The following is a 23,715-nucleotide window of genomic DNA, read 5'->3' on the forward strand; positions in this document are numbered from 1 at the left end:
TGCGCTATATGCAGCCTTTCTCACATTGGGGCATTTACAGTCTGCAGACGGCAAGCCAGGTGTACCCGGCAGGGTCGCTCTCCAGGTGGCAGGATGCTGAGCCAGAGGGTTGGGCAGCAGGAAGGAGGCCGCCGATGCCGCCTCAGACCCTCAGGACGTCCCTACTCTGCTCGCCGAGTGGCTGAATCAAAAGGGCGGGTGACCCCTCCCGAGCTCTTCCCTTGAGCCTGGCTGTGAGCGGCTGAACTGTGTCCCTTCAAAGTCCTATGTTGAAGTCCTGACCCCCAGCGCCCTCAGAATGTGACTGACTGCAGACAGGGACTAGAGAGGAAATTAAGTTAAAACGAGGGGCTCAGGCTCGGCCCTGATCCCATATGTGTGGCTGGTGTCCTCAGAAGAAGAAATCTGGACAAATTGCGCACACAGAGCGGGGACTGTGTGAGGACACCGGGAGACGGCAGCTGCCTGCTGGTCAGGGAGAGACACCTCGGAAGAAAACAGACCTGCTGACGCCTGCACCTCGGGTTTCCAGCCTCCAGAATTGTGCAAAAGTAAATTTCTGTCGTTCAAGCCGCCCAGTCTCTGGTCCCGTGTTGCGGCAGACTAAGGCTGAGACCGCACACGCATCCCTCACCTAACGCCCCCAACAGCTCCCAGAGGGACAGCTGTTCTCAGCCCCACTCTCCCCATGAGGAAGCGGGCTCAGGGAGGCAAAGTCACTGGCTCGAGGCCACACCGCTGGGGAACGGCAGCCCCAGGGCCTGAACCCAGACTGGCCGACTCTAGCGAGACCTGGAGACTTCCTGCCTGTGGGGTCCTCAGGGTCAGGCTGAGAAAGGAAGCTACATTCCTCAGGCCCGGGCAGCAGGCAGACAGGAAGAGGCCTTGACCTCTGCACCCCAGGCCCAGCCCGAGGGGGCAGCTCCGTGCCCCGCCGCCTCTTGCTGCCCCAGCTGCTCCGGGAATGCAGGATGTGGGCGGGGGCCAGACGAACTGTGTCCACCCAGCTCGGCCTCCTTCCCCAGCCACCCCCCACTTCCTGGCAGCCCCTGGAGTGAGCAATTCCAGGCCCTGCAAATTCCAGGCCCAGCCCCCGAGGAAGCCGAGAACTTTCCCACAGTCCTCAGGGTGGAGGAAAGGCTCCTCTAAAACCACCCTGTCAGCTCCCAACACCTTGCGGCCGCAGGACGCCTCTCCCCCCGCCCCAGCAGCTCTCCCCGGCCTCCCCTCCTGCCCACAGGACCCACACCCATACCCCTCAGCCTCCTGGCTGAGCGCTCGCTATGTGCTAGGCACGGGGCCAAGAGCTCTACCCAACCCAGCTCATGTATTCCTCCCCACGATCCAGCAAAGCTTATCACAACTGCCATTGTGCGCACGGGGAACCGAACGGCGGCTCTTCCCCACCTGGTCTGTCCCCACCCGGCCTGGCCTGGGGTCACCTGGCCAGGTCTGCCATTAGCCTTGGAAACCTTCAGAGGGAGGAGCTGGGCCAGGGAGGGGGGAGGAGGAGGGACGGTGCCCCAGGCCAGGCAGCCGGAGCCCAGATCGCCTCAGCCGGTCCTGGCCCCTCAGCCCCCGGGGACCTGGGAACAGGAGGCTCTTTGTCGGCGGCAGGGGCTGGCCTGACTAAAGACCTGGTTCCTGCCGCCCGGCAGATTCCAGCCGGGGCAGAGGCAGCCCTGGAGAGCGGAGAGGACAGGGGACAGGTGGGGTGAGCCGAGTCACCGCACAGCCGCCTCCAGGCGTGGGTGCCCACTGTCCATCCAGCGGGTGGAGCTGCGCCCCAGGCATGCCAGGCGGGGAGAGTAGGGCAGAGGCAAGGGCAGGGCAGGAGCAGCGGCCTCCCTCTGCTGCCCAGAGGCCAGGTCACCGGGAAGGAATTTCAGGGTCCAGGATGGGGTTGCTCCTCCCATAAGGGCAGGAAGCCCCTCATGCCCCACCCCTCCGGCTGAGAGACAGTCACAAGCCTTTTTGATCAAACTCCTTAAAGCCCCACAAGGCCCTCCAGACCTGACTCCAGTGCCCCCTCCAGGCCCATTTCCAGGCACCCCCTCCCCACTTCAGGGTCTTGTGTATCCTCCTCTAAACTGCCCACACCCCTGGGCCTCTCTTCATGCTTGCTGTGACCTCCGTCTGGAACTCACCTCCCTCTGCTCTAGAACTATGCATCCTCCAGGTCTCAGCTGAACCCCGGCCTCCTCAAGGAAGCCCCCCGATCTACCCCTCCCCACACACAGGATCAGCACCCCCCCATACATACACAAGCTCCAGGTTCCCCAGGTGGCTCCCACCCGGCACCCAGCACAGCTGTGACTCATCACCGCCTGGTGTCCTCATCTGTTTAACATCTGTCTCCCCACCAGGCTGCCGGCAGCACGGGGACAGGGGCCATCCTCAGTGCCCAGCCCTGGGTCTGGCTCAGAGACATTAAAAGGTTTGTTAAGTGAATGAGTGACCTGGGGGAGACCTTGTAACTTTGCAGACGGGGACAATGAGACCCTGAGGGAGGAAGGGAACTTCCCAGACCCGGGTCCAGGTCCCTGAGAAGAAAGCAACGGTAGCATAAAAAAATCTTTACCAAGCGTTGAGTGGATGCTCACTGTTCACAAACCCTCTGAGACACAGGAGAGATTATTAGCCCCATTTTACAGAGGCTTCAGAAGGTAAGTTGGTCTCCTAAGGTCCTGTTGCTGGAAAGTGGCAGAATCAGGATTTTTATCTTGTGACCCAAGGGCTCAACAACTGCATCCCTCTGAGAACAATATCCCAAATTCTGTTTAAGAGCATCACAGAACTGTTTTCATCAAGGAAGAAGGTGAAGGGCAGCATGACAGCGGTTTCGAACAGCCCCAGAAGGAAACGCAGCACAGCTCATAGAGCAGGGTGGCCACACCGCACTCAGCCACTAGGTGTCGCCACTCAGCACATAATCCACGTAACTCCGCTCCCAGCTCCTGGTGCCTAAAGGCGGCTCACCGTTGTTGCAGTGGCGGACGCAGTCCTGCAGGACAGCCTGCCACTTGTCCTGCTCAGCTTCCGTCATCATGCAGAAGTAGTAGTGACGCGCAGAAGGATGCCAGAGGATGAGCGGGAACTGCGTGGGGCACTTGAGGACGGGGGCAGTGCCCGATTTTGATGTGGTCCCTGTGGAGACAGTGCCCTCTGAACAGCTGCCCTCTGTGGCTTCCCTCGGCCAGAGGACGCCAGCAGCTGACCCCTCGCCCTGCCATGAGGGGCAGGCTCAGGTCCAGGGAGAGCTGGCCTGTCCCGGGGTGACCAGAGAGTCAGTGGGGAGGCCACGTCCTTCTCTCTTGCTCCACAGCCCGGCTAAAGGAATGTCAGACTCCCCCAGCACTGTTTCTCAGAGCTGGTAACGCAGCCACCTCCCTGGGGTCAGGTTCTAAACTCAGTGCATGAGGCACAAATAACACAGGGTCAGAGCCCTCAGGGTCAAAGGCCAAGCATTACCTTCTTGGGTTTCCCTTCAAATTTCAGCAGCAGAGGCCAAAGTGTGGCTTAAATGTCCAAGGGGGGAGGGAGGTATGGATGTGGGAGATAGAGAATAAATAAAAGGGGATTTTTCTCTCTCTGTTTGGTCCGCATGGATATTCGAGATCCAGCGAGATAAGTGGTCCTGGGCTGTGACCTTGCCACTCCTGTTAATAACAGGACAATGGCAGTTCTTCTCTGGGCCCTGGCTCTGGGTCCCTGCGCTCAGCTCAGCACACACAGCACCTCATGGGGTCTACATAACACCCCAAGGTCAGCCCTCTCAGGGCAGGGGCTGGAATCCAGGAAAGCCAGACGCCAGCTGAGCCCTCAACCACCAAGTCCCACACAAGGGTAAAAGCTGCCCCACAAGGCCAGCACCTCCCTCACCCCTTGGGCTCCCTGGGATCGTCTGAGAGGCAGATGTCACCCCACAAGTCTTCTGGGTGTCTCTGATGGGGTGGGGTCGCCTAGGATAGCTCCTTACAAATGCGGTATTGACTCAGCAGTTTACAAATTGGGGCACCTGGATCACCTTCTCCTGGAAGCCTCTCAGGGACCCAGGGAAGAGGCAGGGTGGAGAGAGGTCCCCCTGCACAGCTGTGACCGCCCGGCTCAGGAAGCAGGGGCTCGGGTGGGGCAACCCCAACGCACTACGTGGCCACAGGAGAACCCCTCTCAGGCCTCCCTTCAGAGGCTCAGGTTGTGCCAGGCGCCTGCGGCTGGCTCTAGGCCCAGCTGGTTTTCCTGCAGGTGTGGAGCCTGGAGCTCTAGGAGTAGGGGCGCCCTCTCCCCTGGACAAATCCCTGGGTGCTTCGCCTGGGATGGGTGGTCCTTTACCTGGTAAGGAGTTGCCAACAAGCTCCAGGTACTGGTCCAAGGAGGTGAGAATTTTGTAGCCCGCACTGTTGATGACAGCTCGGGGTGGGACCTGCCGCTCGTAAGCCTGAGGAGGGGGCAAGAGAGATGGTGCCTGGGGGTTACGTGTATGGCCAAGCCCAAACCCCGTCTCCATCGCTGGCTCCAGGGCCCCACTCAGTGTTGCCTGCCCCAGTCAGGGAAGAGGAGGAGAAGGAAGAAGGGGAGGAGGGGGAGAGAGGACTTTGACCACCACCATGACTAGAGGCAACATGGTGTAGTGACCCGGACCCAGGGTCTGGGCTCAAATCCTGACTCCACTGAGTTCCGTCTGTGTGAGGCCAAGGATAAGCACCTCCTTTGCTTTCGTTTCCTCAACTATAAAACCAGTGTCATAACAGTTCCTACCTCGCAGGGCTGCATGAGGGCCCAGTGAGCTAATCCACTTAACGCATAGCACTGTGCCTGGCACAGCAAGGGTCAGGGAGCACTGCTGAGGCGACTGCTATTATTATCACCACTGCACCTACGGTCTCTACGGGCAGCAGCTACCACTAGCCGAGTGTTCATTACATGTCAGGCACTGTGCTCCGGTCTCTGCATGCTTCATTTCACAGAATTCTCACAAGCCAGAGGTGAGTACCATTATTAAGCCCACGTTCACACCGCTGGTAAGGCAGCCAACCTGCACGCGAACCTGGTCTGTCAGCCCCTAGAGCCCAGGGTCTTGGACCATTTCCCTGAACTGTCCACTAACTTCCTAGGTCCCCTTGGGAGGCGAATGAGGATTGGCCGCTGCTTTCTTACACCCCTGGGGAGAAAAAATAGTCCTGATGTAGGAGCTCATACAGCAGGGGTGCCATGCTGCACTCAGCCACTAGGTGTCACCACTCAACACATTCCTTAAGAGTGGCTGGAACCTCCAGGGCAATGATTTTCAAAGCGTGGTCCCTGATTAGCAGCATCAGTGTCACCCAGGAACTTGTCAGAAATGCATATTCTTGGGCCCCCTCCAGACCCGAATCAAACTCAGGGTAGGCCCAGCAACCTGTTTTTTAACAAGCCCTCCCGGTGAGGCTGGTGCATCCCTCAAAACAGAGGGCGCTCAAGCCTGTCCTTCCGCTGTTCGGCAGAAATGTCTGGTAGAAGAAGGGCCTGTGGCTCAACCAGGTGGGGCTTCCCTAAGGGCCCAAAGCAAAGGAACAATCGAAGGACACCCATCCCCCCACTGCAGGGCACAGAGTTGCAAGGGGGGCATCAGGAAGGAAACAGATAGGACCACCAGCCAGGGGTCCTCTGAGGCAGGGAACGGCCAGTTAGCTGCCGCTGTTGAAGAGCAAGGAAGGGAGGGGCTGGGGAGCAGCAGGAAGCCCAGGCGGGAAGGTGGCTGAGGGCGAGGAGGGCGCTGGAAATGGAGAGATTCGGAGGGCCTCGGGGGTGGGCAGGAGCCAGCAACGCGTGGCCAATGGGGGGAGAGGCAGAGTGAAAGGGGACCCCAGAGAGCTGGGTGCCTGGATGGATGAAATGCCACTTAGAGAGGGCAGGCACCACAGCAAGGTATGGGGAGGCCGGAAGGGGTGGGGGGAGGCTGCTGAGGTTCTGCTGTGGCCCTGGCAACAGCCAGTGCGGGGAGGAGGGGAGGGATGCGGGTGGAGGTACGGAGTCTCAGGCTTAGGAATGGGGGCCGTGCAGCATCAACTAGTGTAGAAGACAGCAAGCCAGGGGAGGCTGCGGAGAAGGGGAAGAAGCGGCCTGGCCAGGCCTGGGAGAAGCTGGGGTGGGCTGGGGGCCTCACCACTTTGTTCTCGTAGAGCACCAGCCCATAGTTGTGCGGCACGAGGCTGAAGCGGTTCCTCCACTTCTTGCTGTCCTCCTGGTACTGGAAGAGGTTCCCCGAGAAGATGATGCGCTCATCCAAGGGCACCTATGGGAGGGAAAGGGCAGGGAGTGAGACCCAGGCTGGGAATGGGGTCCTCCAAGAAGGTGAGCACGTCCTCCATCCTGACCTCACCAAGGCCCCCGAGGCAGGGCCGCATGTCACACATTCGGCAGATGAGGAAAGTGAGGCTCAGGGCAGTGAAGGGGGCCCCACTGGGGTCCAGGAGGATCAGCGGTAATGCCAGGACTTGAACCCAGGCCAGGCACCACAATACCGGACCCAGACAGAATCCCACCCCATCCTGGCCCTAGGCAGACACAGCTGCCTCGGGACAGGTCTCTAGAGCACGAGGCAGGCTGCTTCCCCATCCACCCCCACTGCAGCGTGGGTGTGCGACAGTCACTCCAGCCGGAGGGGACGTGCCCACCGGCCAGCACTGGTAAGGCCCCAGCACCTGGGCAAATCTCTTTCCAGCTCTGGGCCTGTTTCCCCTTGGGGCAACAAAAACCTGACCACGCTGGCTCCATAGAGCCTCCCCAGTTCCGACGGCTGACAAGATGGTCTCCGTGAATCTGGGTGGGAGAGGAGGGGACCTTAGCCTGGAGGGTTCCCGTCTGACCAGCATCCTGGTGGACTAGTGGCCAGTGTGGGCAGCAGAAACGCCCAGACCTTCCTGCAAAGCCCTAGCTTTGACTCGACCGCTGACTCAGTGTGACTTCAGCCCTGTCACATCACTTCCCTGAGCCTCAGTTTCCTCATCTGTCAAATGGGACAGTGACAGCACCGACTTCACCGAGGTATCTCGAGGATTCTGTGCAAAGATCACGCAGGCAGTCGGCACCTGGCAGGCAGTACGATACGCGAAGCCACCATGACCACTATTGGGGTTACTGTCAGCGTCATTCTCCAGCTCCTTGGGCTGACTTATTTGGGGAGGGGGAGGGGTGGCCGTCCCAGAGCGAGTGCTTCCTGAGCAGACCCGCACGGGGAAGCTTCAGGAAAGGAGAGACAGGCCACAAGGGAGCAGCCCTCCTCCTGGATGGGAGGAGCTCAGGGAGTCAAGTGTTCCTGTTTCTCAGCAGCTTCTAGCTGTTCTACAACAAATACGGTGCCTTCTGCAAAAGGAAACATGCATCGTGTGTAATAAAGGGAGAAAGTATTGATATTGTCCTAACGGTGCCTAACCCTTCCTAGCTTCCTCGCTCTGCTTCTGGGTCTGCCCCGCAGCTGGAGTCAGAGGTGAGCGGCCCCTCCCCAGGCATCCTCACCCCCCAGCCCTCTCCCTTCACATGCAGCCTCCTCTCCCCAGCGACTCCTCAAGGGGAAATGCCAAAACATTCTTGGAAAATGAGGGCCTATTGTGCTCAAACAATAGGCCCCCAAGACTGCTTCCTACCCAGGGATAAAAATATTTACAGGAAAAGAAAACGGTTCCCCCTACCACGCACCTCCCCCCACACACACACAGAGTGGGCTTTGCCCAAGTCACAGAGCTGGGCTCAGTGGTCTATATTTAGACTGGGGCCTACTCTCAACCCAGCTCTTGAATCCCCATCTCTCCTAGAAAGGAAAGAGCACGCAGAGCTCTCCCGACACCCTGCTCAGACCCTCACTCCCACCCCCAGGCCCCTGGTCTGCAGTCCTCCTCTCTGCTTAGAGCCGGAGCCCACGCTTGGGCAGTGGGAGGCTGAGGGCACAAGCTCACCACCCAGGCGGGCCTGCCCGGGCGAGTGGGGCTCAGCAGCGCCCCCAAGTCCACCCCTAGATCCTGGGACAGCCCGTAATGGGTAGGTGGTGTGGGTTTGGGTTTTATTTTTAAGACTTTCAAGTGGCAGAGTCACGTGTCCACAGGGAGGTCTGCAGGAAACGGAACCCGACAGCCCAGGCCAAATACTTTGGACTCTGCAAAGCTCTCTGATGCCACGATGGGCATCTGCGGTAAATGGTGAATGGCTAGAGCACAGTCCCCAGGCTCCGACAGCCCGAGTTCCAGTCCCAGCTCCACGGCCCACAGCACGGGAGCCCAGACAGGTGACTCCACCTGTCCAAGCCTCAGTGCCCACATCTGGGACGGGGATGGGACTAAATCTCAGTCCCTCCGAGCAGTGTCGTACCGGCTGCATGAGCAGCGCCCACACAAAAGGACTGCTGTTTTCATTACTACCATTACTTGTATTATCATTAATTGTATTGTTATTTATTGTATTATTCTTTCTTTTTTTTTTTTTAAGAGGAAATGTCATTTATTTACTTACTTAATTGATTTATTTATTTGCCACATCTTGCAGCATGTGGGATCTTACTTCCCCGGCCAGGGATCGAACCCATGTCCCCTGCATTGGGAGCACAGGGTCTTAACTACTGCACCGCCAGGGAAGTGTCCCTGTATTATTATTTCTACCAAAAACAATTTATGTGATGATGATGATGATTTCTAGTATTATATTGTTATGACTTAGCCTCACTTTACTGAATGACAAAATGGGACCAAAGATTCCTCCTTTTCAGGGATTGTGGGTGATTTCATCTTACTCTTCCTGCTTACATGTTACTCCTGTTTTCTTACCACAAATACTCAACCTTGTGGGTGTTAAAGGCATTTCTCATGCAGAGTAAATGCTTAGCGTGACAGGGAACCCCATTTCTGTCTTAGGTTATTGGGACCCAGGTTGCCTGTGACATTTCCTTCCAAATAGGAGAGCCATTCCAGTTCTGCCCACTGGAAGCAGCTCACCTGGGCTGGGTCCAAGGCCATCTTTCCTATTACACAGGTGTGCTCCTGCCAGATACCCAGGCCAGGCCACATCTGCTGCCACAGGGTCAGGAGGTTGCCATGACATCAGGAGACCAGACAGTCTTTTCTGGGCCCCAAATCAAAGGGAGGTGTGATGCTCTGAGAGGCTCTGACACACAGCCCTGACCTCCCCTCCACCCCAGGCAGGCTGGGGGTCAAGACAGAAAGAGACTTTGGTCAGGAATCTGGAACCTGGCTTGAATCCTGCTTCCACCACCCTGGGCCAGCCATTTAAAGGCTCAGCTTTGGGCCTCTGCACCTGCCATTCCCATGGTCTGATATTCCTTCTCCCATCAGGTCTTCCACTGAGATGGCCCTTCTTCCAGGAAGCCCTCTTGGGCCACCCAGACAAGTCAGGCCCCACTGTCTGAGTCCACCCTGTCATCTCCTTCACAGCGCCCACTTTATCATGTAAAAGGCTGTTTACTGTCTCCCTGAGTGTCTGGGGGCAGCAAGGGCAGTGTGGCCCCAACACCTGACCCGTCACAGTCAGTGTGTGTCCCGAGTAGGGGGCCTGTCTGTCGGCGGAATCCTTTAGTCTCAGTGGCAGCTCTCCCACTCCACTGACTTGACGCCTCCAGCCGTTCCTCCTGCTGAGATGACACCAAAGGGTGACAAATCCTCAAGGCCTGGTCAAGTGATGCCAGCCCCCACCCCTTTGGTCTCATGATAAACAGGCATGTCTTTAGGCACTTCGTTTTGGGGGAGGGCGGGTAGTGGAATGAAACAACTCCCAGTGCGGGGCCTTTGCGGGCTCTTCCTTCTGCTCTGCCCCCTCCTGTCGCCCCCTGCACACCCCGCTATGCCCACGCCCCTGCCCACACCGTTCCCCCTTCCAGAGACGCCTTCCCAATAATCCGAATCCCACCTAGCCTTCAGAGCGCCATGCGATGCCCACCCCCTCCACAAAGCTGCTCTCTCCTCTGGCCCATGACTCTTCCCTCTGGGCACCATTTCACAGACAGAAGAACAGGCTCAGCAAGGTTACCCAGCAAGTGGGGACTCCCACCCCCGTTTGTTCTCTCACTGAATCCGCATCCTCCTCTACGCAGGAGGTACCCATCTGGCAGATGACGAAACAGCCTTGAAGCTTCCATCAATGGCCCCGGCCACCAGTTAATAAAAGGATTTGAACCCAAGGCCCCCCGAGTTCTTTCCCACCAGACCACAGGGTTCCAGCCTCCATCCCTCAGCTACAGCACTGCCCCCGGCCCCTCGAAGCCTGAGCGCGGGATGACCCGGGCAGCCCCGAAGAAGGCGACAGGACTGGGGGCGGAAGCTGTGGCGAGGCGAGCAAGGGCGACTTCACAGCCCGCCAACCATGGAAGTCAGCCACGAACGCCCCGAGCCCCAGGCACTGGGGTTGGCTGGTCGACCAGTCTGATCCCCAGAGAGAAGCCGCTGGGCGCTCTGCCAGGGGCCACCAGCCAGGAATAAGTAGCCTCTGGGCTGCCACTCAGCCACTCCAGGGCCGGTACACCTGCAGAGTAGGGGGGCTGGCACCCTTCCTTCTCATCACCCCTCCCTCTGCCACCTGCCCGGCCATCCAGTGGGCAGAGGGTGAAGGTCACTGAAAGGGAATGACCCAAGTAATGGGACGTGCAGTGCCCTCAAACAGGACTTCCCTGGGCTGACACAGGGCCCCTGCAGCACCCCCAGAGGAGCAAGGGTTGGCCTCTCACCCCAAGTGCTCAGACCCAGGCCTGGCGGCTTCCAGCCGGGAACCCAGAGCCCCACCAGTGCCCCGGCTATCCCCTCACTTCCTCGGCGCCATTCCCATCCCCGGCCCCGTACCAGGGCCGACCACAGGATCCCCCTCCCCAGGAGGCTCTCCACCTCGTCCGGCCCATGCTGACCCCCAGGCTGGAGCCAGGCAGCTTCCAGTCCTCACTGGACAAATATTGACTGTGCAAACATAATCCTACCACTGATAATGGGATAATGACAAGGCCAGGGATGATGACAGTGTCAGCCAGCACCCGCCCAGCCCCAGGCGCCCAGCCAACAAATCTCTAATCCTCACAGCCACCAGGTTCGGGAGGTGTGCTCGTCCGGGTTTACAGATGAGCACATGAGGCTCCACAGGTGAGGTAATAGCTCGCGGGCACACAGAGTGTAAGAGAAGGAGCTGGGCTTGGACCAGGCCTGTCAAGATGACTCAGAGCCCCAGCTCTGCTGACGAAGGGGCTGGCCCGGGGGAGTCGCCCACGGTGCTAAAAGGACCTCGACACCACCACCAGGTCACCTGCCTATTCAGAAGCCGGGTGCGGCCCTTAGAGACCATCCAGCAACAATGGGAAACAGAGGCCATGGAGGCCGCCCTGCCCCTGGCCCAGCGCCTCTCACCTTGCGCCAGAGCAGCTGGGCCTGTGGCGCCCCGGTGCCCTCGATCTCGTGTCGCATGCTGTTGAAGAGAGCCACACCATACTGGTCCTCGTAGAAGCGGAGGAACTCCGTCAGGATCTTCCCGGTTTTCTCTGCAAGGGAGGGACAAAGGGGCCATGAGGTTGGTGCAGTTGTTTCCGGGCAGCAACCCTGCCCCAGGGAGGGGCACCCGCCTTGCCCCAAATCCCAGTTCATAAAATTGTCCGCAGGAGCTCCGAGCTCCGTGTTTGCATCTGCACTGCATTCCTGGTAGGGGTGGTGCATTTCCCACACACACGTGGGTGAGCCTCTGGGCGGGGAAAAGGGCAATGACCCTGACAGAGAAACCACCAAAGACACGAGAAACCAACAGACACATGAAAAGACGCTCGGCCTCACCAGCCAGCGAACAAACGCAAGCGGAACCAACCTGTCAGACCAGCCAGGACCAGCCGGGACGAGAACAGGCACCTTAACCAGAACTGGGGGAGTGGGAAGTTGGGACGGCCTTTTTGGAGGGGGACCACCACAGCTGCATGCAGTTCCAAGGGTGCATGGGTGCCCTTTGATGTTGTACTTGCTCCTGTAGGAATCCAGCCCACAGAACTCACACAAGGACAGCAGGCATCTACGCACCAGAAATCACCACAAACAAGCCAATTGTGCACATGGGGAATGATTCAATACCTAGCAGTTCACCCAGGACGTTCAGAAGATTTAGGGGACCTGGGTACAGGTACCAACAAAGGGAAGGTGTCCGTACTCGGCCACGTAAAGAAAACAGTGCTACGGAATCCCACACTGCATATCATCTCATTTAAAATTATTCCTGCATGTGCCTATGAGTGATTTATGCTTGGAGACCTCCAGAAAGAGGTCCGGAAGGCAGTACTCCAGGCTGTTAAGGGCGGCGCACCTGGGTGTGGGAATGAAAAGCAGAGAGCAAATTTCAGTTTCTGCTTTATTCACTTGTATAGCATTTGAACTATTTTATGAGCATGATTCTTTTCACAATAAAAAAATAAACATTCTAAAATCAACTCATCTACCAAGTTAACAACCCCTTTGCTTTCACTGGCTCTTTGCTTCTCTCTTCGGCTAAAGCAGTTTCTGGACGGAGAAGGCGAGTACTGGGGCACCAGAGCAAGCCCAGCACATGCTGCCTGGGTGTCCCCATTCACAGACGAAGAAACTGAGGTCCAGAGAGGGCTGTAACCCATGCCGAGGGCGCCTTCTCCTTGGGCAAGGCTTCCCGGTCCTGAGTAGCTGTAGCTCGAGTCCTGCCCCAGGGTTCGTGCTGACCCACTGTGCGGCTCCCCTCTTTGGGCCTCAGTTTCCCCCTGCACACCGTGAGGACCAGACTCAATAATGGACAGGCCCTACCACCTCGGACAGTCTTGGATTCCAGGTTCCAAAGACCTGTTCCTTTCTCAGAGGAGAAGGGGCTGAAGTGACGCCGTCCCTCCCATGGCTGGCCTCTGGATACCGAGGGCACCCAGCTAGGACAGCATTTCATTTAATCCTCTCAATAGCTCTACGGGGTACGGCTGGTGTTATCCCCAGTTACAGAGGACACCGAGGCTCAGAGAGGTTAAGTCACTGGCACAAGGTCACACAGCTAGCGAGTGGCATAACTGGAATGCAGTCCTGGGGCCCAGCCAGGAGGTGGTGGCTGGGGAGGAAGCCTGAGAGCAGGTGCCACATCCCACACCTAGGGTCTCGGGCAGGCCCACTCCCTCCACTCCTTCCAGAGGCGGCTCAGCCCATGGGTCCGTCTCCACAGGCCTGTGCTCCCCTTTCCTGGAATGAGCTCGTGTCTGTTCAGATTCTGTCTGGGGGGGAGGAAGGGGAGAACAAATGAGGAATTTGCTTTGAATGCCTATTTTTTAAAAACTATAAACAACCAGAACTCTCTCAAACACCACGGGAATTGTTTTGAAAAATGATGAGGCGGGCTGGGGGTGGGGGAAGACGAGGTAACGCGCTGGAGCCAAACAGAGAAAACAGGACCGTAGACAACAACAATACTGATAAAACATGTCATCGTCATCATAATCGCTCCCTTTTATTGAGTGCTAACCCAAGCCAGTGGGTGGGCAAGTTTCACATGCAGGATCTCAAAGAATCTTCACAAAAACCCTAGGGAGTCAGTGTTACTGTTTTCCCACGTTAAGGATGAGGAGGCTTGCAGACCCAGCATTGGAGAGCCAGGTTCTCAGCCTCCAGCCCAGGGTTTTGCCCCAGCTCTGCCTCAAACAGCCGGACAGCCAATGGGCACTCTCCCAGCACGCAGCATGGGTAGGCTTGGCCCTCGGATCTCAAGGGTCCTTCGGCAACAGCTCTAGGATGCCTGACTCAGCCCTGATGCACCCAGCCTCAGACACAGCATTATTTCCAGAAGGGCTAGAATGTGCCCTGATGCGTGGGAAGCCAGGCCCAGGAGGAAGCCACCATCCTGTGTCGGGACTCAAACCCAGGTCTGTCTGACTCCCAGCATGTTCTCAGCTGCCGGGTCAGCTAAGCCCAGGCATCACGTCCTGGCAGGGAAGGGCCCAGCCAGAAGGCCCAGGCATCGCCCCATCGAGAGGCACACCGAGGCCCACGTTGGGTGGGACTGTGGGTTGAAGAGGAAGCCAGGGGAGGCCGAGGAAGTGAAAAAGGGAACAAGGTGACCCAGACGGAGACACAAAACGAAGGTGAGCCTGACAGGCCTGACGCATCCAGGCTGACAGGGGCAGAGTAGGAGGCAAGAAGGAAATTCATTCTTGGCCTCTCACGTCGGGACGCAGAAGAGTTTATCCAAGTGATGCTGTGGGACCAGGGTCCAGGAGTAGAGGGCACGAGGAGTGGGAGAGGAGAAGTCACCCGGCAGAGGGGGGAGAGGGGACAGGGGACAGAAATATGGGTTGCCTCGCTCAAAGGAGTAGGAAACGAGAAGACAGCCCCATGGGCGCTGCGCCCCCAAACAGGCTGCAGCAGCCCTGATCTCACCCAAGCGCCACCACAGGCATGCCTTGCTACCCAAACTCGAGAACCGTCTAGACCTGGACCTGCTTCCAGATAAACTCTTTGCTACCGGAGATTCCAGAACCAAACAGATCAGACAGTGTGGGGTCTCTCAGTACCCCAATCTGCTCTCCAAGCTGGGAGCCGAATGGATTGGGATAGGGAGGGAGGCTGGTCTCTAAGGACTGAGTGCCCACCCCACGCCACGCCCCAGGGGCTGCGGACGCCGCCACCCGCCCGCTGGGTGAGAGGTTAGGGGCCACAGGAGGAGGGTCCCGGCAGCGCCAGGGAACTGGGTAGCTCAGCTCGGGTTTGGCAACAGAGGGAGCGCTGGAAAGGGAAGACCGTGACAGAAGAGGGCCGCGGGATGGCTTCTTGGCAGCCAGGAGCACATTCTTAAGAGATGTCCTAAGACAACTTGGGAGGAACTGCCACGTGCTGGTACAGAGGAGGTGCCACAGGAAGGCAGAGGATGAGGACTCGGGGGGCTGCGCGGGGGGGGGGGGCCTAGGTGTCAGGGCTGGAAAGACCTCAGAGAGGCAGGGAGGGGAGGGGGTCCAGTCCCCTCCAGGAACAAAGGGCTCCCAGAGGAGGAGCCCCGAACAGAGTCCCCCAGCAGCCTCTCTGGCCGGACGCTGCGGAGGAGGGTGCAGGCGGCACTGCAGCCCCGGAGAGGCACCTCCTGCCTGCTGAGCTCGGGGGCCACGGCCCAGGCAGCCCTCTCCCTGCAAGGCCTGCTCAGCACCCCACTCTCTCCCTCCTCGCCACCCTGCAGCGGCGATCTCCCTGGAGCTGCCAGAGGGGTTTAATGACTCGAATCCCACCACGCGTCCCTGCCTGGGTGTCCACGGGTAGTCCCCGAGGCCTCAGGCGCCCCTCTCTCCTCCACACCTACCTGTACCAGCTCTTCCTTCCTCTTCCCAAGCTTCGGGAGACACCACATGCCAGGGATTCGGGGCCTCATCAGCCCAAAGGGGACTGTGAGCCAGAGAGGGTGAGGGGCTCACCTGAGGCCGCAGAGCCAGACCGAGGCAGTCAGGGTTCTAGCCACAGCCTGCTGACCCCCTCCTGGTCCCGGCTCTGACCACTGTCCACAGGGCCCCACAGGACATCCCTCCTCGCAGCGGGCAGAGAAGTAGGTTGTGGCCCCTCTCCAGAGGCAGGGCCGACTGCAGGGGTCCCTGGCCCGGGAACTGGGAGGCCCTGGCTAGTTGTAGCGATGCAGTTGCTGCTGGGAGCTACGGAGAGGGGCTGGGCTGGAGCAGTCTGAGGATGAGTGCCGGCCTCACCCACCCTCCACGCTTTCTCACACATCCTCCCTCCTTTCCTGCACTCAGACCCAGATGCTCTAGGATAAGAAGGTAGGGGGTACTGATGGAGCATGCCCTCCAGCCCCAGGCCCTGTGAGTTCAGAATCCCAGTTCTGAAGACCCAGCCCCACAAGCTGCCTAGCTCTCTCAGAACCTCAAGTTCCCCATCTGTAAAATGGGCATAACAGATGGGTCCAGTTCAGGACCTCCATAAATGTTACTACTAATCATAACCATCGTGCTCAGCTCGTAACAACAGTAAGGACTGTTTGAAAGTTTTATTAGCAGGCATAACTTTCATAGTTTGAAAAAATCCAATAAAGACTTTTTTAAAAAAGAAGCAGGAAGAGAATCGCAAAATAATAATAATGATAAGGATCGGCAGGTCTTCAACAAAGACCTGAAAAAGGGAGCGCTCCCTAGGAGGAAGGAACTGCACAGGCAAGGGTAAGGGGGTGGGAACACCTGGACAGGTGCAAGGACCATGCAGGAACCCAGGTTCCCACCTGACCCTGGTGGGCTCCCTTGGCATAATCTTCAGCCTCTGCGAGAGCCCAGAACCAATCACTGGGCCCTCTTGTGCCCCTTTGCCAGCATATCCTGCAGAATTAGGAGGTCAGCTCATCCCACTCAGACGCAGGGCCCGACACACAGACACACGCAGAGTCTTCAAAGGGCCCCGAGGTGAACACAGGTAAATAAACCCTCCGTTTACAGGTGTATAAACCAAGGTCCAGAAAGATTAATGGCTCACGAAAGGCCATCTCACCCATCAGCCAGCAGAAGCGCCTGGGCACCGACGCGGGCTGCCATGCGACTGCCTGCGGGGGTCCTGATACCCTTAGGAAACCAAGAGGACGGCACGCGAATTCTGGGAGTGTGGGTGCGGCCACCACTGTGCTCCGCGACCTCAGGGAGCCACTGCCCACCCAGGCCTCCACCTCCATGCCACATCCACAGCACGAAGGCAGCGGCTCCACTCAGACTTGAAGAGGCCACTGCCCAGGACACGGAGGCCAGGGGGACATACACGCAGACACACACACACACGCCCAGGACACGGAGGCCAGGGAGACATACACGCAGACACACACACACACACGCCCAGGACACGGAGGCCAGGGAGACATACACGCAGACAGACACACACACACACACACACACACACACACACACACACACACACACGCCCAGGACACGGAGGCCAGGGAGACATACACGCAGGCACATGCGCACACACACGCCCAGGACACGGAGGCCAGGGAGAAATACACGCAGGGACACACACACACACACGCCCAGGACACGGAGGCCAGGGAGAAATACACGCAGACATATACACACACACACACACACACACACACACGCCCAGGACATGGAGGCCAGGGAGAAATACACACACGCACACACGCCCAGGACACGGAGGCCAGGGAGAAATACACACACACACACACACACACACACACACACACACACTCATTCTCTCTCACTCTCTCTGGCTCTCTCAACCTCTCTCCCCCTGCCCGCCGCCCCAGGGGCTCTTTTGGCGTCTTTTGGCGAGCTGGTTTAATAAGGGATCTTACATCTGTATCTCTGGTTCTTAGGATGGCTCTGCCCCCCAGATGACCGGAACCATGTCTCCAAAGCCTGTACTCTTTGGGACCATCGAGGGTGACCCAGAGGGGCCTCCTTACCAGCCAGTCTTCCTGACTCTGCCCCCAGAACTAACTCCCAGAGTTGACTGGGGTGCCTTTCTTTCCACTGAGGACTTGTGTCTGTTCAAGAGCTCAGGTAATGCTGATAGATTGTCACCCCCACTTTATAGGTAAGGAAACTGAGGCTCAGGGTAACTTGGAGATCTTCTGAAAGACACTTAGCCTAGGGAATTCCCTGGCGGTCCAGTGGTTAGGACTCCACACTCTCACTGCTGAGAGCCCCGCTTCAATCCCTCGTTGGGGAACTAAAATCCCATAAGTGCAGCACAGCCAAAAAAAAGACACTTGGCATAAAAGGGGAAACAGGTGGGTTTCAAACCTAGTCTCATATCAGAGCCTACACACTCCCCCACCTCTTGAAGCCTCTTCATTCCCAACACAATTTCCAAGGCTCTGCCCTACACCTTGTTGCCGGATCTCTGCCTGTTCCCTAGAGGCAGGCAACACAGGCTTTACAATCCCCATTCTACAGATGAGGAAACCGAGGTTCAGAAAGGCAAAATGACTTTCCCAAGGTCACACAGCTGGTGACTAAGAGCCTAGACTGAAGTCTGGGCTCTCCAGCCCCTACCTGGTCGGAGCTGGCAGGGAAACTTCACTCCTACTGGGTCCTCATTTGTCAATCTTCTGTGGACCTCAATCTTCCTACTTGCAAAATGTGAGGGTGGGTCCCTATTGGCTCAGCTGATCTAAAATCTCAAAGATTATCTGATCAGTGCTGGGCTCACCCCAGGAGCTGACTGGGATGCTGGCCTCAGCACCATTTCTTTTTTTTGTAAATTTATTTATTTTATTTATTTATTTTTGGCCATGTTGGGTCTTTGTTGCTGCACGCAGGCTTTCTCTAGCTGTGGTGAGCGGGCGCTACCCTTCGTTGCAGTGTGCAGGCTTCTCATTGCGGTGGTTTCTCTCGTTGTGGAGCACGGGCTCTAGGCGCACGGGCTTCAGTAGTTGCGGCACGCGGGCTCAGTAGTTGTAAGGCATGGGCTTAGCTGCTCCGCGTCATGTGGGATCTTCCCGGACCAGGGCTCGAACCCGTGTCCTCTGCATTGGCAGGCGGATTCTCAACCACTGTGCCACCAGGGAAGCCCTCAGCACCATTTCTGAGCTGCTGGTGAGTCAGCTCTGAGTGGAAGCTGACCACAGCCCCCCTCGGGCTGGACAGAAGAACTGGGGGCGGGCGGTGCAGCAGGACCCAGCATCACCCCCACTTGCAAACACGGCACCGTCTCCACTGGGCATTCAGGCTCTGGGCTCAAGTTCCAGCTCTGCTACCAACTAGCTGTGTGACCTTGGCCAAGGCACTTCCCCTCTCTGAGCCTCTGTTTCCCCCTCTGCAAAACAGCACAACAGTATCTGCCCTGATCAGGTTATAAGATCAATGGGCTAAGAGCATAATGCACTTCACCCTGGCAAGGAGGAGGCATGCTGCTAATGGGGGCTCCTGTAAGGTGCCTCTTGTCTAAGGTTCCTCTAACCCAGGGAGAGGCCCTTGACACAGGCGGAGCAAACCCTGGCCTGTCCCGGCCCAACCCCAGGACCAGCACCACCAGCAGGCAAGGCAGCCAGAAGAATGTTAATCTCTGATCTTCCAAACTGACAAGTTAAGGATCACACTACTTCCTGCACTCAGAGAGCGGGGGCTGGGCCAGAACTGCGGAGGCCCCAAGGTGGCCTGAAGTTCCCTGGTTACTCTGGGGGCCACTGAGAAGGGGCTTGCTGAGCTCAGGATGGGAGGAAGGAGTACAGAGGTCCTCAGAGAAAGGGCCCAGAAAGGTACATTCCGAGAGCCTCCAGCGCCAAGCTAAGGAGATGCTTCGCCTTCTCGTGGCCCTCCCAAGCCCAGCTCACGCCATACCTGCGCTAAAGCCTCTTACCTCGATCATCCCCCCCAATCCTCAACTCAGCCCTGGGGCAGGTGGTGTCTGAACTGGAGGAATGTTTAAGGTGAGGAGACGGAGCCCCAGAGAATGGCCAAGTCCCTCAGCCGGGAAGCGGCGGAGGCAGGATATGAGCGCAGGTCCGGGACCCCCTCTACACTGACAAGGCACCACGACGGAGAGGACGCTCTCCAGCCAAGACCACATCAGCCCTGTGCCAACCATGGGGGCTTCAGGCCGGTCCCGGCCCTGGACTGGCCCAAGCTGAGGGCGCTGTGCCAGACCCACCCCCGGCTCATCCGGTCCCTCCAGTGGGCTCCAGGGACACACCTCACCCAAGAGCCCAGCCCCGCGTCAGGGCTGAGAGATTTGCCAACTGAAACCAGGAGGGCAGCACCCTGTGGGGTGGGGCAGGGCCACAACCTGCCTGCCTGGTTCCCAGAGCCCAGGGGATCAGGCCTGGGGCGGGAAGGTGGGGGAGGCAACTGGGGATACCAACCCCACCCACCCCAGAGCCAAAGGGACAGCAGAGGCAGAGTGGGGGCAGGGACTGAGCTTCCCTGTGTCACAGAGTTGTCCGAAGTACCACCATCTCCATCATCTGCCTGGCACAGCCAGGGAAGCCTGAGGTCCAGAGCAGTGGAGACACTCTCCCAGGGTCACACAGCATGTCCTGACAGAGCTGGGTCGGCATGCCAGCCCTCGGTGCCCGGCCCGGGGCCTTTCTGCTCAACACCCCCTATTATTATTACTAACGCATAACAGCAACAGCCGCTCGCTCAGCAGCTCCTCTGGACCCAGGATGGTGCTACAATTACACGAGTTACTCTATGTGCTGTCCCCACGTCACATAGTAGAAAACTGAAATTCAGAGAGTCTAAGTGAGTCCTCCAAGGACACACAGCTTATAAATTATATGGACCCAGAACAGTCTGAGTGTTAACAGGGAACAAAAGTTTGGGCAAATGCATCTCACCCCCACCTTCCAGACTGCCAGCCCCTGGGGCGCCCCACAGCACTGGCCCTGTGGGTGGCCGACGGGGCTCCTGTAATCAGGGGGCGAAGCTGGCGGAAGGCGGATAATGACAGGCTCCATCGGCCAGCAGGAGAGGAGGGCTGGCAGCCCACCCGTGAGAAGAGCCTGAACTAGCAGCTGGAAGCCTGCAGAGCCAGAGCCAGAGCCAGGAGGGGACAGGACAGCTGGGTGCCCCCGGCCAGGCCAGTCCTTGTCCATAAGGGCGACAGCACCCAGCGAGGGCGAGGGACTGATCCAGGATCACCCGACTTCTGGAGCCAAGAGGATTCCCACCCCAGCCGTGTCCTGCTCCCCAGAGCAAGGCCATCAGGGTGAGGTGGGCGTCCCAGCTGCCCACGGGCTGGTCGAGAGGCCAGTATAGCTCAGCCCACCTCCACACCAGGCCCCTCCCATCGTACCCCTGCCACGGCCTCCAAATTTCTACCCCCTCGGCTTCCCGTTTCCCTCTGATCCTTCCCACACACAGGAACCACGGGGATCTTTTTGTTACAGCTCTCACCCTGAATCTCCCCTGCTCAAAAATTTCCACAGTTCCCACTGCCTTTATGACAAAGATCAAGCTCCTCGGCGTGCTTGCAGACCCCTGGGTGCCCTTCCTCCCCGTGGGGTCCCTCCGGGTCAGGGACACCCCTCCCTTCTCACTCTCCACTGCACCATCCCTTCCCCCGGGATGTCCCCAGGCTGGGTGGGACCTCCCCCCTCCCCTGGTTGCACAGTGGGTAAGGCCTGTGCCCTGTCTCATACCCCCAGGCAGTACCCACCACATCTGGGACAGGACCTGGCACAAAGGAGGAACAGGAAGGAAGCCCCGAGTGAGAGGCCAGAGGCAGAGGTCCTGAGCCAGGGCCCCCGCCCCGCCCCGGTGGGGAGCCACTGCCCACACTGAGCAGCGCAGCTCCACACCCGCCCCAGAGATTCCTCAGCACAGAATGGGATGCCCGACCCGGGGCCGCGCCTGGGTCCCAGGGCCATGAGAACGTGCACCGTGCTGTCCTTCCTCCTGGGGAAGGTGGCTGCCACCATCGAGGCTTCCTCCCTGCCAGCCTCAGGTGCCCCGCAGGGACCCTCTGCTGGGCCACCCCTTCCCTGGGGCCAGTTATGAACAAGGAAAAGCCTCACTCCGTAATCCAGCGGCCCCCAGCCTGCCAAGGCCCGGTAACAATGGACACCTGACAGTGCGCCGGCTCCGTGCTTCACGTGGGACATCAAGACAGCCCCGAGGAGGAGGGTCCTCATCACCCCCGAGGACAGAGCGGGACACGGAAGCACGGGGCAGCCGAGGAGCCCACCCGGCCTCACACCGCTGGTGAAGCACAATGCCGGCTGCTGACGCCCAGCACCCTGCAGGGGGATCTGCCGCACTCTGAGCCCCGGCAACAGCCCTAGAAGGTGGGTACAGGTATCACCCCCACTGAGGACACAGAGGCTGCAAGGCCCAGTGGCTTGTCCAAGGCCAGCCAGCTGTCAAGGGGAGAACCCCAAATCCAAGCTGGGACTCGAACCCAGGCTCTCTGGCGGTGGAAACGCACCGGAGACATTCACGCAAAGCACTTTGTAAAGGCTCTCGCCGGACCCCAGAGACCAGGGCTCCTCCATCACCGAATTCTCAGCACCTGCCACGGGGCCTGGCACACGGCTGCCCGCACACATCGCGCCAAATCAGTTTCAGGATCGCAGTCCTCCCTCCCTCCCCCATGTCCCACCTTCCCACCTCCACGCTTTCACTTGTGCTGTGCCCTCTGCCTGAAGCTCCCCTCCCCCTCTTTTCCACAGTTCAGACTCTTAGCCACACTTCAGGGCCCTACTCAGACATCATCTCCTCCATCACAATGCTTTGCAGTTTCCCATTTGCACGTAATTATAATAAGTGGGGCATGAGCTAATGCATGTAACATTTAGCCCAATGCTGGCCACAAAGGCAGCTCCCATCTACGTTAGCAATTATCGTCAACATTATTTCATTCAACCCTCACCCAGATTTATTGTTAAACCCATTTATAGATGAGGAAACGGAGGCTCAGAAACGTGATTTCCCCAACATAACACAGGCAAGAGCAAAACCGGGACACGAAGCCGAGCCAGCCTCTGTTCACCACCCTACCCCAGTACCTAGAACTGTGCAAGTCAGGAGTCCCTGTTGACTCTCTGGCAACATTTCCCCACTTGCCTGGTAGCTCCCCAGGTCAGGGTGGCATCTCGGTCACGTCTGTATCCCAGGAGCTCAGCGCGGCACCAGCCTTGGGAGAGGAGAGTGGGTTTCTCACAGAGGCAGGTGTGTTCTGGGGCCAAGCTCGAGGCAAGAAGCAAACCCGGAGCTCAGAGTGGCCTCTCTGGGCCTTAGTTTCCTCGTCTGTAAAACGGGCATAAGATGATAGTTTCCCCCTCCCTCCTCACTCAGTGACTAGGGGTCCTCGGGAGATGTTAGCTTCTGTCGTTAACAGTCAAAGCGCCCTCAGGAGATGTTGGTTTTGCTGCTAACAAAGGGCCACGTGAGCCTTGTGAGGGTTCGTGGCTGTGATCTTAACCTTCAGCACCTGTGGAACCCCTGCCCTGGCGTGTTCCCTCATTAACGGGCCAGGCACATACGCTGAAAACAGGCCACCGGACCTGGGAAGGGCCCTCTGAGATCAAGTCCAAGCTCTCCATTGGACAGATGGGGAAACCAAGGCTGGGGGAGTGGGGAAGAGGCAGCCAGGGCCCCCTAGTCTTGTCAGTGGCCCAGCTCCTCCTGAGAGCAGCCTGGGGAGAGGAGTCTGGGGCTTCAGCACCCAGTGAGAAAAACTGCCTCTGGTCTTAGGGTCTCTGGCCTGGAACCCTCTCCCTGAGCCCACCCTCTCCGCCTGGCCATCTCCTCCCCCCGGCTTGGACGTCACCTCCTCAGGACCACCCCCGCCAGGACAGGTCCAGTGCCCCGAAGTCTCCACCACCACAGACTTGGTGGTTTCTGCAACCACCGTGACCGTCTGTGGGGGGCAGGGGGGCGGTGGTGACACAGAGACCCAGCGCCAGGCTCACGTCTGGCCCAGACGGGTGCTCGACAAACGAGTGCTGAATGAACAACCCGCGGTGGAAGGTCACCCGGTTTCGGATGCCAAAATGGCGGCCCCGGAGGCCTGGGAGGGAGGTTGAGCAGGGTAGAGGCTAGCCGGGTCTCCCAGCACGAAGGCAGCTTTGGGGCAAGGCAGTGGGACCAGGAGGGGCCGGCCAGGATCCCTTACAAAGCTGCCTTTAAAGCTCTTCTCGGTTAGCAAATATTTAACCACGGCTCAGCGACCCAGGTCTGGTGGGAGAGCATGCTCAGAGGAAGGAGGGGGATGGAAGGGGGGGCGAAGTGGAGGCCCAGGGAAATGCCCCACCCTCCAAAGGCAGACCGCAGACCCG

The 23,715-nt window shown here is 58.5% G+C and overlaps 1 protein-coding gene and 1 long non-coding RNA gene across 6 annotated transcripts in view; both read right to left on the reverse strand.

The window, feature by feature from the left end:
- Nucleotides 1-23,715, reverse strand: part of NIBAN2 (niban apoptosis regulator 2) — a 53,084-nt gene that overhangs the window by 10,367 nt on the left and 19,002 nt on the right. For 4 of the 5 annotated variants that reach the window (XM_004269194.4, XM_033427156.2, XM_033427157.2 and 1 more), the window contains 4 exons: nt 11,370-11,500; nt 6,146-6,274; nt 4,333-4,438; nt 2,980-3,147 (listed from right to left, as the gene is read on the reverse strand). In XM_004269194.4, coding sequence (XP_004269242.1) covers nt 2,980-3,147; nt 4,333-4,438; nt 6,146-6,274; nt 11,370-11,500 — 534 coding nt within the window. Of the gene's footprint in view, nt 1-2,979; nt 3,148-4,332; nt 4,439-6,145; nt 6,275-11,369; nt 11,501-22,501; nt 22,572-23,715 lie in introns of all 5 variants that reach the window. The other variant, XM_033427160.2, reaches the window with a different exon arrangement.
- LOC125964871 (uncharacterized) lies at nt 11,707-22,495 on the reverse strand. Its single transcript, XR_007478164.1, has 2 exons — nt 16,752-22,495; nt 11,707-16,701 (listed from the first exon to the last, which is right to left on the reverse strand). It is a non-coding gene; the product is annotated as an uncharacterized LOC125964871 (long non-coding RNA).

The sequence above is a fragment of the Orcinus orca genome, chromosome 6 (genome assembly GCF_937001465.1).
Source record: "Orcinus orca chromosome 6, mOrcOrc1.1, whole genome shotgun sequence".
NCBI lineage: Eukaryota > Metazoa > Chordata > Mammalia > Artiodactyla > Delphinidae > Orcinus > Orcinus orca.